This window comes from Octopus sinensis, linkage group LG26, assembly GCF_006345805.1.
Source record: "Octopus sinensis linkage group LG26, ASM634580v1, whole genome shotgun sequence".
NCBI classification, from domain to species: domain Eukaryota; kingdom Metazoa; phylum Mollusca; class Cephalopoda; order Octopoda; family Octopodidae; genus Octopus; species Octopus sinensis.
The window spans coordinates 14,902,556-14,917,555 of record NC_043022.1 but is presented as its reverse complement, the minus strand read 5'-3'; the positions used below and the strand labels follow the sequence as shown (position 1 = coordinate 14,917,555).

At 39.8% G+C, this 15,000-nt stretch overlaps 1 protein-coding gene across 1 annotated transcript in view; it reads right to left on the bottom strand.

The window, feature by feature from the left end:
* LOC115224682 (anoctamin-7) overlaps nt 1-15,000 on the bottom strand; it is an 88,125-nt gene that overhangs the window by 68,455 nt on the left and 4,670 nt on the right. The window contains exons 2-3 of the mRNA XM_036513833.1: nt 6,136-6,139; nt 2,986-3,082 (exon numbers count right to left, since the gene is read on the bottom strand). Of these exons, the coding sequence (XP_036369726.1) occupies nt 2,986-3,082; nt 6,136-6,139 (101 nt within the window). The remainder of the gene's footprint in view (nt 1-2,985; nt 3,083-6,135; nt 6,140-15,000) is intronic.

The window sequence follows — 15,000 nt, the reverse complement described above, 5'->3', positions numbered from 1 at the left end:
ACACAGACATGCTGAAAGTAAATAGACATCTTTGATTTTCATAATTTCTGACCTAAGCATTTTAATGTTTTCAGCGGTGTAGAATTTACAATGTAATTATTTTTTTTCATTCCAGGTGCCAATACATTAAACATTTGCAAAGAGTAACCATGCCACGCACAAAAAATTCAGCAGAACTGTCAGATTTTCAAAGAGGTCAATTTGTTGGGTAATCTGAGGCTGGTCTTAGCCAGCGAAAAATTGCCGAAAATCTTCAAATTCCTCTTGCTACTGTTAATAGAATTATAGGGCAATTCAAAAGCCAAGGGAAAAGAATCAGCAGATTCTCGTCCCAGCCGACCTGGGCCCTCGGAAAGGAAGCGTCGCTGTTTGAAGAGAATTGTGGAAAACGAACCCCGTTCGAAGGCTTCTGATATTGCAAAACAGCTAGAAGTTAGTCCAAGAACGTGTGTTACATATCTGCATAAGCTTGGGTATTATGGACGAGCAGCTAGAAGAAAACCTCTCCTTCAACCAATTAATATCAAATAAAAGATTTTGAAAAATTAAAGGTGTCTATTTACTTTTTGCATGTCTGTGTATATCATCATCATCATTTAACCCTTTCGTTACCAATCCGGCTGAAACTGCATCTGGCTCTGAGTACAAATGTCTTGTTTTCATAAGTTTTGAATTAAAATCTTCCACCAAACCCTAGTCACAATTTATGTTCCTAACACTAGCTGAATGATAACTAAGTTATTTTACTAAATTCTTTGTTATATTTAAAATTAATTGAAAGAAACACAGAGCATCTCAAAATAAATACAGTAACGAAAGGGTTTTTCGATGCTGGCATGGGTTGAACTGAAAACTGGTAAGCTGGGGAGCTGCACCAGGTTCCGGTCTGATTTGCTGTGGTTTCTATGGCTGGATGCCCTTCCTAACACCAACCACTCCAAGAGTGTAATTGATGCTTTTTATGTATTACAAAACACAAGCATCAGCCACAACTTTGAATTCACTTGGCCTCACAGGTTTTCTCAAGAACAGCAATACTGCCAAGGGTCTTCGACACTTGTCATTGCTTCCATCAATAAAGATCAACAACATTTAATTCATGATAAAACTAATAATAGATGTGTACAGGGTGTTTGTAAATTATCTTTACAATTTCCATATCATCTAAATGTGTCACATGCAACACATGGATCCCAAGTGGAAAGGTAAAATAATTGTTTGCCAATAAGCTCTGCAGAGCTTTCCCTATTTTTCACTTCTTTTTGAAGTTTTCAAATTGTAAAGGTAATTTATGGACAACCTGCATGATATGTATATATTAATGATATATTAAGATTATAATATATGTATATATTAATAATATATTAACCCCTTCGTTACTGTATTCTTTTGAGATGCTGTGTGTTTCTTTCAATTACTTTAAATATAACAAAAAATTTAGTAAAATAACTTTGTTGTCATTAAGCTAGTGTTAGGAACATAAATTGTGACTAAGGTTTGGTGGAAGATTTTAATTCAAAACTTATGAAAATAAGGCATTTGTACTCAAAACCAGAGCCGGTTTCAGCCGGGTTGGTAACAAAAGGGTTAAGATTGAGTGTGTGTGTATGAAACCATAACGAAACCATAACGATATCCATGGGGCAGCTGATGATGGGGGTATGTTGGATTATTGGTATGGCTGCTTTTATATATGTGGAATAGTATTGTAACACATCCTTTTGATATATAATTATCAAACAGAGAGATCGAATGGATACAAATTAATTTATCAATTAATTAACATATTCACCAACAACTGTTTCGTTTCACAAACATAATTAAAATTACCGAACGTATATAAATATATAATTTTGCATTTTAAATACATCATCATCATCATTTAACGTCTGTTGTCCATGTAGCATGGGTTGGACGGTTTGACTGGGGTCTGGGAAGCCAGGATGCTGCACCAGGCCCCAGTCTGATCTGGCAGTGTTTCTACAGCTGGAAGGGCATCCAGTTGTAGAAAACCATGCCAAATCAGACTGGAACCTGATGCAGCCTCCTGGCTTTCCAGACCCCAGTCGAACTGTCCAACCCATGCTAGTATGGAAAACGGATGTTAAATGATGATGATGATGATGATGATGATGATATATATATATATAAAGGTCAGCAATATTATATTCATTTGTAGATTATCTTTACAACTACCACCTGCCTGTGCTGGTGCCATGTAAAAAGCGTCCAGTCCACACTGTGAAGTGGTTGGCATATGGAAGGGCATCCAGCTGTAGAGATCATGCCAAAATCAACTTCACATGTGCTGGTGCCACATAAAAAGCACTCAGCTTACTCTGCAGGGTGGTTGGTGTTAGGAAGGGTATCCAGCCATAAAAACCCTGCCAAAATAGGCACAGTAGCCTGGGGTAATCTTCTACCTGGCCAGCTCCAATCAAAGTCTACCTTTGCATGAATGGAAGACGGACATTAGATGATGATGTATATTGACATATACATACACGCAAACACACACCTGTACAGGTAGATAATATTTATATCAGGGACATACCGCTTAGATAGGCATGGTAGGCACTGCCTACCTGGAATAAAATAGATCAAATAGCAACATTTTCCTCTCATGTCAAAATATGCACCTAATTCAATAAAATTATGAAGGTTACTCTGATTACTCTACATAAAATGCCAAATATTTTATTTTTTTATAGATTAGGTAGGCATAATTCTCCCCTACCTTTCAGTCTCAGTATTTAAGCTATGAATAGAACTGCTGTAGCACACATGCTGCATACACTCCTACAACAACATTTTCTTTACACACTATAAAGGCAGAAGTAATTCTGCCTCCAACTCAGTCTCACGCACCTGTGTTTCACTTATTTTTTTGTTGTGTTTTACTACATAAAGGTCACCAAGTACCTACCGTGAGTAATTACTGACGGCATGTACCTGGTCATATATATATATCAAAGCCTCACTTACCAACTTTACTAATTCCATCGTTGAAGAAGCACGAGGCATCAAGATTTCCCCTTGCATGATGTACATTAATCACAGTTGCTTCTACATTTTCAGATTCCTGAAAAAAGAATTAAATCAAATTAACGAAGTCCAACATGAAGATAAATATACTTTTATCTTAATAACGGCTTCAGCCCTCTTAACATACAAACACACACACACACATTCATATGCAAATGTACAAATATATATATTTTCATTTCATTTCATTTGAGTTTGAGTCCATGCTCAGGCCAAGTCGAAGACTCCACCCTCAGAGTCTGGTGTGGTTGCCAGGTTGTATTCTCTGTTTAATTTTGACATGTGTAGGAGCGAGTTTGAGTCAGTTTGTGCTCGTTGTGTATATCCTGGGAGATGGGGTTCATCTCTAATGGTGCTTAAGTATCTATCCAGCTGCAATTTGAATGATTCCACACTGCATCCTGATAGATTTCTGACATGTACCGGAATGGAGTTGAATAGTTGTGCTCCTCAAACCAACAGACTTGACTCTCGCAGGGTTTTTGCTGCCTGGCCAGCCTTTTTGTTGATTGGTGGTAGCTGGCAGCGTCTTCCGTGGCGCAGTGAGTGGTAGGTTTTGATACCAAAGTTTGGCACCTTTTGCTCTATCATTTTCCAAATGTATATAATTCGGTATCGCTCAAATCTTCTTTCTATTGAGTCGTTATATTCTTTGATAACATAATAGTTAGATAGGATGATGTCTATATTACAATATAGGCGGCGAGCTGGTAGAAACGTTAGCATGCCGGGCGAAATTCGTCTGTCGTTACGTTCCGAGTTCAAATTCCGCCGAGGTCGACTTTGCCTTTCATCCTTTCGGGGTCGATAAATTAAGTACCAGTTATGCACTAGGGTCGATGTAGTCGACTTAATCCGTTTGTTTGTCCTTGTTTGTTCTCTCTATGTTTGCCTTTCATCCTTCCGTGGTCGATAAATTAAGTACCAGTTGTGGGATCTTTTCGGTTTGACCGGCAGTTTTTAAAAATAATTTCCACGTAACTAAATACTTTGTCTGTCCTTGTTTGTCCCCTCTATGTTTAGCCCCTTGTAGGTAGTAAAGAAATATATATTACAATATTACAATAACCAATAACCCTTTAGTGTTCAGATTACACTGTTAAATGTAATGCTTTTTTATTTAAATTGTTTTGAATTAATCCCGGATTATCTCATAGCTTTGAGGTTTCAACGATGTGATTGTTTATTTTTAGAATGTCATTGTAGGTTAGGTGTGAGAGGCTGGATCTGGCCAGTTTGAATATAAAACATGTGGAATATATTGGGCCGGATTTGGCCACTTGAACCCTTTAGTGTTCAGATTATGGGAGGTGCAATGGCCCAGTGGTTAAGGCAGCGGACTCGCAGTCGTAGGATCGCGGTTTCGATTCCCAGACCGGGCATTGTGAGTGTTTATTGAGCGAAAACACCTAAAGCTCAATAGCGGTAGGGGATGGTGGTGATCCCTGCTGTACTCTTTCACCACAACTTTCTCTCACTCTTACTTCCTGTTTCTGTTGTACCTGTATTTCAAAGGGCCGGCCTTGTCACTCTCTGTGTCACGCTGAATATTCCCGAGAACTACGTTAAGGGTACACGTGTCTGTGGAGTGCTCAGCCACTTACACGTTAATTTCACGAGCAGGCTGTTCCGTTGATTCGGATCAACCGGAACCCTCGTTGTCGTAACCGACAGAGTGCTTCCACAAGTTCAGATTATTCTGTCAAATGTGATGTTTGTTTATTTAAAATGGTTTGAATTAATCCTGGATTATCTTGTAGTTTAGAGATTTCAGTGATGTGATTTTTCAGTTTTAGAACGACATGGTAGGGCTGAGGTGAGGGGCAAGATCTGGTCAGTTTCAATATAAAACAGGTTAAATATTTTGGCCGGATAGGGCCGGTTTGAATGCTAAAGGGTTAAACACCAAAGGGATAATATGTTGTGTATGTGTAGTTAAATTACGATCAAGAGATTAGCATTAGTTTATCTCGCTCTTTCTCATGGAACCCTAGGAATGTTCTGTGGAACCCTATGGTCCAGGGAAATCCCGATTGAGAAATGCTGGCGTCGTGTGTTAGAGATTGCCATGCTCTCAGTCTTGTGTTTTATTCATTGGAATACGGCCAAGATGGAGCACCACCTTGAAGGGTTCAGTTGCACAAAGTAACCACTCTTTATTTTTTTTAATTTTCTAAAGTCTGGTAGTTGTTTTATCAAAGATTTTTGCTGAACTGCTAAGTTATTATGTGTTGAGAAACCAACATCAGTTGTGAAATATAACAATTGTGGCAAGGACAAACATGGACACACAGACATATATATATATGATGGTCTTCCTCATAGTTTCTGTCTACTCATAAATGAAGAGGAAGAAGCATGAAGAGGAGGAAGTGAAGACTGCAGAGGGGAAGGAGGAAGAGAAGAAAAAGGGTGAAGGGGAAGAGAATGAAGAGAGAAAGAAGAGGAGGAGGAAGAGATGAAAAATGGATGATGAGAAGGAATATGAAGAGGGGAAGAAAGAAGAAGAGGAAGGGAAAAGAGGATGAAAAGGAGGAGAATGAAGAGGGGAAGAAGGAAGAAGAGGAAATGAATGAAGAGGAAAAGAAAGAGGAAAAAGTGTGAAGAGGAAGAGAAGAGTGAAGGGGAAGGAGGAAGAGGAAGAGAAGAAAAAAGGGTGAAGGGGAGGAGAATGAAGCGAGAAAGAAGAGGCGGAGGAGGAAGAGATGAAAAAAAGGATGGAGAAGAGGAGAATGAAGACAGGAAGAAGGAAGAGGAAGAATATAAGAACAAAAGAACGAAGAGGAAGAAGAATTAAAAGAAGAAGGAAGGCAAAGAAGAAAATGAAGGGGGGGTGGAGAATGAAGGTGGAATTGGAAAAAAAAGAAAAGGACAGGAAGAATAAGGACAGAGGAGGGGGAGGGGGAAGGGGAGGAGGGGGAGGCAGAAGAGGAACGGAAGAGGAAAAGAATGAGAAGAGGAATTTGCATAAAGTACCTCTAATGCACCACATTTCAAGCACAATACTGACCATTTCCACCCCCACCCGACCCCCACTTTACCCCACCCTCACTCTAACCCCCCCGTTAATTGTTCAATAAACGAACCAGCCTCTCTTCTCAAGTATTCTTAACAAAACCTACCCCACCCACCCACCCACCCACCCATTCAGCTGGAGATGCGCTGAAAGTGTCTGACTCTCTCTCCAAGAATTTGGTAAGCATTCACCAAAGATTGCAAATCTGTTTCTAAAGAGTGTTTATAGAATATTTACACAATTAGAAACCTGTTCCAACCGACAGACCTTCTTCCAGCTGCCTACTTATCCTGCAGAACCAATTCTTTTGTATTACATAAATTTGTGAATATAGACATATTTCTGTATGTACATGAGTGTATATATACATACATATATATATATATACACACACACATATACATACATGTATATATATATATATATATATATATATATATATATATACATACACACATATATATATACATATATGCATATATATATACTAGCAGTATCGCCCGGCGTTAGCCAAAAAATAGCAAAAAAATGCATTAAAAATGGAAAACAAATGATGGTAAATTTTTTTTAAATCGCTGACTCATCGTAGACATTTTTAGAGAGTTACTTCCCTTATATAATAGCGAAAAAATGCATTAAAATGGAAAAAAATTATGGTAAATTTTTTTTAAAATCGTAGACACATCGTAGACGCGCGCTAATACCCAGTAGGGGTCGATATGAATCACGACTATAAGATACCCGGTTTTGGTTAAACTGCACCGCAAAATGTGGGAGTAGTTAGGAGACAGACACACAACTTCTCTTTTATATATAAAGATATACACATACACACATATATATATTCTTTTATTCTTTTACTTGTTTCAGTCATTTCACTGTGGCCATGCTGGAGCACTGCCTTTAGTCATAGAAATTGACCCCAGGGCTTATTCTTTGTAAGCCTAGTACTTATCCTATCATTATCTTTTGCTGAACTGTTAAGTTACGGAGATGTGTAAACACACCAGCATCAGTTGCCAAGCGATGTTCGGGGGACAAACACAGACACACATACATATATATAAATATACGACGGGCTTCTTTCAGTTTCCATCTACCAAATCCACTCACAAGGCTTTGGTTGACCTTAGGCTATGGTAGAAGACACTTGCCCAAGGTGCAACACAGTGGAACTGAACCCAGGACCATGTGGTTCGTAAGACAGCTACTTACCACACAGTCATATATATATATATACACACACAAATATATATACATCAGGAATCTTGCAACATATATACATATTCTTTTACTCTTTTACTTGTTTCAGTTATTTGACAGTGGCTATGCTGGAGCACCACCTTCAGTCAAACAAATTGACCCCCAGGGCTTATTCTTTGTAAACCTAATACTTATTCTATCAGTCTCTTTTTGAACTGCCAAGTTATGGGGATGTAAATACACCAACATCAGTTGTCAAGCAATGTTGGGGGGGACAAACACAGACACACATACATATATATATGACAGGCTTCTTTCAGTTTCCATCTACCAAATCTACTCACAAGGCTTTGGTCAGTCCGAGGCTATAGTAGAAGACACTTGCCCAAGGTGCCACACAGTGGGACTGAACCCAGAACCATGTAGTTGGCAAGTAAGCTACTTACCACACAGCCACTGATAATGATATGCCATTCTTATCATCACTCCCTCATCATCATTCAACGTTCATTGCTGGCATGGCGCAGGAGTGGCTGTGTGGTAAGTAGCTTGCTAACCAACCACATGGTTCCGGGTTCAGTCCCACTGCGTGGCATCTTGGGCAAGTGTCTTCTGCTATAGCCCCGGGCCGACCAATGCCTTGTGAGTGGATTTGGTAGACGGAAACTGAAAGAAGCCTGTCGTATATATGTATATATGTGTGTGTGTATGTGTTTGTGTGTCTGTGTTTGTTCCCCTAGCATTGCTGACAACCGATGCTGGTGTGTTTACGTCCCTGTCACTTAGCAGTTCGGCAAAAGAGACCGATAGAATAAGTACTGGGCTTACAAAGAATAAGTCCCGGGGTCGACTTGCTCGACTAAAGGCGGTGCTCCAGCATGGCCGCAGTCAAATGACTGAAACAAGTCAAAGAGTCAAAGAGTATGGGTTGCGTGCTTTGATCAGGGCTGGTCAAACCGTCCCATCATGCCAGCATGGACAATGGATGTTAAACGATGACGATGACGATGATATACACACACACACACACACACAAACATGCACACAGGCTGGTCCAAAAGTAGGTTTACAGTTATCACGGTGGCCCTTTAAATTTCTTTTAAAACATTTCATTACATTTAAATTGCCAGCCTCGCCTGGCCCCCGTGCCAGTGGCACGTAAAATGCACCCACTACACTCACGGAGTGGTTGGCGTTAGGAAGGGCATCCTGCTGTAGAAACATTGCCAGATCAGACTGGGCCTGGTGCAGCCTTCTGGCTTCCCAGACCCCAGTTGAACCGTCCAACCCATGCTAGCATGGAAAGCGGACGTTAAACGAAGATGATGATGATGATGATCTTACAATTAACTAAATTAGCATAGAATAATGGCTTCATACCTTTTTATGATCTAAACTGTTAATGTATGTATGCAAACCAACTTTTAGGCGACGTTTTGTCTTCATTTGCGCATGCGTGTATCTCTATGTGTGTCTATGTTTAGTTAGTGTGTGTGTGTGCGTGTGGAGGCAGAAATGCCTGTAATATTTGTATCTTCTGTTTATATACGTCCGTGTAATTCGTTTTTGTTTTTGTTTCTAACTAAACATAGACGCACATAGAGATAAACGCATGCGCAAATGAAGACACATACAACAGAAATACAAAATGGCCGACGGTTAGTAAGGAGAGACACACAAATAAGAAAGAAGAAAGCAAAGGACCACTGATGCGATCACAGGAGTGTGACGAAAGAACTCTGGCCGGATTAAGATTAATGTAAAAAAATAAATAACACTGAAGCAAAGTAACACCAAATATATAGTGCGTGTGTTTTTATTGGCTAAACTGGCAAAATGACCATTCCGAAATACAACAATATCTGTTTCAACACACGATTTCACATGAAAAAAATCTTGCACAACGAATATATAAACGTAACAAGGTGAGCCATAGCCAGGCTAGCAAGAAGCTGAAGGACATTGTATTCTGTTGCCAACGGAAAACCGTGACGACTCAACGGCTTCAGTTTATCAAACAATGTGTCTCGTCCAAAATATGTATTAACAAAGTCACATCCAATTTCTTTATTAGCCACAAAGGGCCCAAACATAGAGGGGGTATAATACAGCCTGATTGGGGTCAGACACACAATGATTATATGACTTTTAAACGGTTTTGATCTGACCAAAGGCCAAAACGCTGATGGCGAATATTAGAAACAAAATACACAAAGAGCTAAGCGAGCATGAAAAACGCAAACGTTTGTTTTTAAGAGAAATTTAAAACATCACCATATGAAGAGAGAGAACCACACTTATGAATATAATAAACATTTTATACACCAGTGCAATAGACATTTTGAAAAGAAATTGTCGTGGTTAAAACATAAATATCGTTATAAACTCGCAAAGGAAGAAAAGCAGAAGTATCCAGATACGACAAACGGAATTGTTATGGCAGATGTCCCACTAACAGCAGAATTCAAACAAGGACAATGAGGCGGACATCTATGGGGGGGAATAACAAGGGGACCCCAGCCGAAATATCGATACTTTAATTACCACCGAAATATGCGATATATGAATAAGGTGAATACCGTCTTGGATGGTATTCACCTGTCCGAGATTGAAAAGTCGTTCACAAAAATACGTTGGAATTTAAATAGGTACAACGACAACAACAACGCGAGTGACAACAACAACAATAACAACACAGACGACAACAATCTCAATAACAACAACACGAACAACAATAACAACACAGACAACAACAATCACAATAACAACACAGACGACGACAACAACAACACGAACAACAATAACAACAACAACAACAACAATAACTGCAGCAACAACAAACACAAAAAATAATGACCGCAGCAACAAAAACAACACGAACAGCTACAACAACAACAGCAAAAATGAATGCATGAACAAAAGCAACAGATACAAATACAAAAATATAAACATAAACAGGCGTTGGAGTGGCTGTGTGGTAAGTAGCTTGCTTACGAACCACATGGTTCCAGGTTCAGTCCCACTGCTTGGCACCTCGGGCGAGTGTCTTCTACTATAGCCTCGGGTCGACCAAAGCCTTGTGAGTGGATTTGGTAGACGGAAACTGAAAGAAGCCCGTCGTATATATGTATATATATATATATGTGTGTGTGTATACGTTTGTGTGTCTGTGTTTGTCCCCCTAACATCGCTTGACAACCGATGCTGGTGTGTTTACGTCCCTGTAACTTAACGGTTAGAAACCGATAGAATAAGTACTAGGCTTGCAAGGAAGAAGTCCTGGGGTCGATTAAGGGCGGTGCTCCAGCATGGCCACAGTCAAATGACTGAAACAAGTAAAAGAGTAAGAGGAAAAAAATCGTATACAACAACAACAATTATAGGGGGAACGGACACACAAAGACACACACACACACAGATAACCATAGTCACAAGGACCCGAATAAAAGTTGTGTCTTGGGGGTCACGATGGAGAATAAAAGCTGAATGCAACAGAATCCTTGGACAGGGAGTCAGTAGACTTGAAACAGAAAACACTACTGATAGGAACAAAAACAACAACCACAACAGAGGGAATGGCAGGGACCAACAGACAGACATAAGAACCAACACTAATACATACACCAGAAACAGGAACAATGAGAATATCACTAGCGATAATCAGAATGGTAGCAATAATGGCAGTGGTAGGAATAACGGTAATAACAATAATGGTAGTAGTAATACTGGTGGTGGTGGTGGTGGTGGTAACAGTAGAAGTAGTAATGATGGTAGTAGTGACAGTTGTGGTGGTGGTGGTGGTAACAGTAGAAGTAGTAATGATGGTAGTAGTGATAGTCGTGGTGGTGGTGGTGGTGGTAACAGTAGAAGTAGTAATGATGGTAGTAGTGATAGTCGTGGTGGTAATAGTAATAATAGTAGTAGTGGTGGTAATGATGGCAATAGTGGTGATAATAGTCGATTTGATGATGGGAACAGTAAAGACAGAAATAGTAGAAACGGTAATGAAGAAGATGACCCTAGAAGGGCCATTAACATGTATACCCACCCCTTTGACACTCAATTCTTCAACATATGTGACAAATCTTACAACATGAGCCGGATTTACCCGACAACATTACCCTTCAACAAAAGGGTCTACAACCCAAGACATACTAATGACCATATGGAAGCACAGTTCACTATAGCTAGGACCTGACTTAGACAGATTTTAGAACGATACACTAAGAGACAGAAACAGAGGCCCAACAACTCAGGATTAAACCCGCATGTGGCCTACGTAAGCTCATTCAGTGCACGAGGAACGGAGGGGTGGTATGCCTTCCGACAGATAAGTCCGGCAGGATGTCAATAGACAGCTTACCGAACTACATCCAGGCAATGCAACCTCATATCGCCAATACGAAAGTAACAACTTAGAAGTAGTAATGAGGAGAGAGAAAAGGTCCTCAACGCCCACATGATGATGTGGACAATTGCTCTGGGACTCCAGAAATGCACAGCTAACAATTTCCAAGCCTGGAACAACGATATCCCAGCACTGTATGGACTTCGCAAAGACCATAAAGTAACCACTGACCCTATAGCAGGACTACCAACAAGACCAGTCTGGGGAGTGAATATTGCTAGCAACTACAGAATCTCCTACTTCCTCTCAATGATCATACGCCCTATAATCCGGTTGTCACCTGATGTTTGTGATAGCACGGAAGATCTCAGCAGGATCAATGACTCTGGTCCATCCGCTCCATCTCTCTATATGGGTCTTCCTAGCCATAGAAGCAATTACGGGTGGTCTACCTCTTAAACGTCTACTGGGGCAGAAACTACTAAGAGCATGTTTATCTAGGTATTTGTTGTCACATGTCTGTCTAAGTAGGAGGCCCAGTTCCTCTGTGTTGACATTGTGGAACTCCACCTTGCTCTCGTTGATCATCTCCACACACTTCTCCATGTCGATCGATGGGTATTGGGATACCACATCCATGCTACCCACCATACATCCTGTCAGGTCACCAGTGTTGTTACAGTCATTGATCCTGCTTTGGAGATCTTCCGTGCTGTCACATTGGAGAGAACTTACAGAAGGAAAGAGCTCATCAGTTATGTACCAACATCCCGAGCAGGAACACGGGGCTCAATGAACAACATAGAAGTTAAAACCTTGTCCGCACATAGAACAGATGCAACAATCAGGAGTGTGAGGAAAAATTAAGATTAATGTAAAAAATAAATAACGCTGAAGCAAAGTAACACCAAATATATTGTGCATGTGTTTTTATTGGCAAAATGACCATTCCTAAATACAACAATATATATATATATATATATATATATATATATATACAGTTTGATTTGAAAACCCCACTAGAATGGGAGAAAGCGCTAATGATCTAAGTGATATGATATATATATATAAAATGTAATATATAAATAAATATCTGTAAATATAAACCATCCGATCTTCTGATTACTTCATTTCTTCTAATATATATACACTTATATATATAGGGGAAAAACAAGAAGGGAAAAGAAACTGATGTATGAAGAATTTATTTGCCTGTTACAAAAAGATGAATGTTTCTTTTAAAGAGCATAACAGTACAAATAAATTGATTATAGGTTTTTCTTCCAATATTGATAATTTCAATAATCCTTAACATATACCAATCATTTTCACATTATATGATAGGGATTAATCCAGTGGAATACCTTGGATTATATAATCCCTAATACAGACATCACTTTCTCAAATTAACTATATGTATCACCATCATCATCATCATCGTTTAACGTCCATTTTCCATGCTAGCATGAGTTGGACGGTTCGACCGGGGATCTGGGAAGCCAGAAGGCTGCACCAGGCACCAGTCTGTTCTGGCAGTGTTTCTACAGCTGGATGCCCTTCCTAACGCCAACCACTCTGTGAGTGTAGTGGGTGCTTTTTACGTGCCAGGCGAGGCTGGCAATGGCCATGATCAGTTGGTACTTTTTACGTGCCACCGGCACAGAAGCCAGTCGATGTGGCGCTGGCATCGACCACGTTCAGATGGTGCTTTTTACGTGCCACCGGCACAGGGATCTACAATTTCCATTGATTTTTGATGTTAATGTACTTACACATATATATACACATGCATACGCACACACACCCATACACACATACACACACATAGGTGCAGGTGTGGCTGTGTGGCAACAAACCTGGTTCCAAAACACATGGTCCCGAGTTCATCATCTTCATTTAACGTTGGCATGGTCTGGATGGTTTGACCAGGCCTGCTAAGCTGAGGTGCTGCACCAGACTCCGGTCTGATTTGGCATGGTTTCTACAGCTGGATGCCCTTCCTAATGCCAACCATTTTACAGAGTGTGCTTGGTGTTTTATGTGGCATTGCATGGGCACCCTTATGTACAGGGTGCGTAAGATATTTGAGGACATACCTTTTTGGGTTCATTACTGAATTTTTTGCTAACTCTGTATAATCTCTGGGGCTAAAAGCTTCAGTAACACTCATCCCCAATGGCTAGTCACATTCAGATGGCTAGTACACTTTACGTTGTCGAGCGGTTACTGTTTACATCTCGTTCGGAGATTTATTAATGCTTTCAGACAGTTTTTCTAAATCAGTGACAGTGGTTGCTGGGAAAAACATTAAATAGATATTCGCAAACAGGTCTCCCTAATCGAAAACCGGTGTTTACCATACGTTGACGAGAGGCAAAAACCTCGAAACTATAGTCCGTATGTATCACTTAGGTTTTCGAGAGGGGATGACCTCCCTTTGCAAATATCAGAAGGGCACAGAAAGTGTGTCTAAAGCCAGCTGGAGACGACGATCTCCTGGGGTTAAAAGCTTCAGTAACACCCATCCCCAGTGGCTAGCCACATTCAGATGGCTAGTACACTTTACGTTGTCTGTATAATCTTTGTTTCAGAAAATAACAATGGCAGATCCCCACCTTACTCAAAAAATGAAGATACATGCTGTTATTGTGGTTATAGAGGCTGAGCATAGCAATTTAGAAATATCTTGATTTTTAAAAGTTGCCAGATTTTTTGTCAACAAAGTTTGTAAGAAGCTAGAGACTGAAGATGGAAATGTATCACCAGTCTCAAAGCATAAAAACCATTCTGAATGTTCTGAAATCATTAGAACACCTGAATTTATCCAACAAGTTCAACAAACCTTTGATCATAATCCCAGAAAGTCCATGAGGTCAATTGCAAAAGATCTCCATGTGTCAGAGGGAACAGTCAGAAATGTTGTCCGTGAAGACATCAGATATAAGTCTTATATGGTGAGTAAAGGTCAATTGGTCAGAAAAAGCAAAAGAAAATCAATACATCAGATCTAAAAGGCTCTTAAATAAACTGAAAAATCCAGCAGAAGAAAATTTGATTTGTTTTTTTTCAAACGAGAAAAACTTCGACCAAAATCAAAAAGTTAACAGAAGAAATGACAGATGGTTCTGTGTAGACCCATACATATATATACATACATATCCATACACACATATATATATATATATATATATATATATATACTCTTTACTCTTTTACTTGTTTCAGTCATTTGACTGCGGCCATGCTGGAGCACCGCCTTTAATCGAGCAACTCGACCCCGGGACTTATTCTCTGTAAGCCCAGTACTTATTCTATCAGTCTCTTTTGCCGAACTGCTAAGTGACGGGGACATAACCACACCAGCATCGGTTGTCAAGCAATGCTAGGG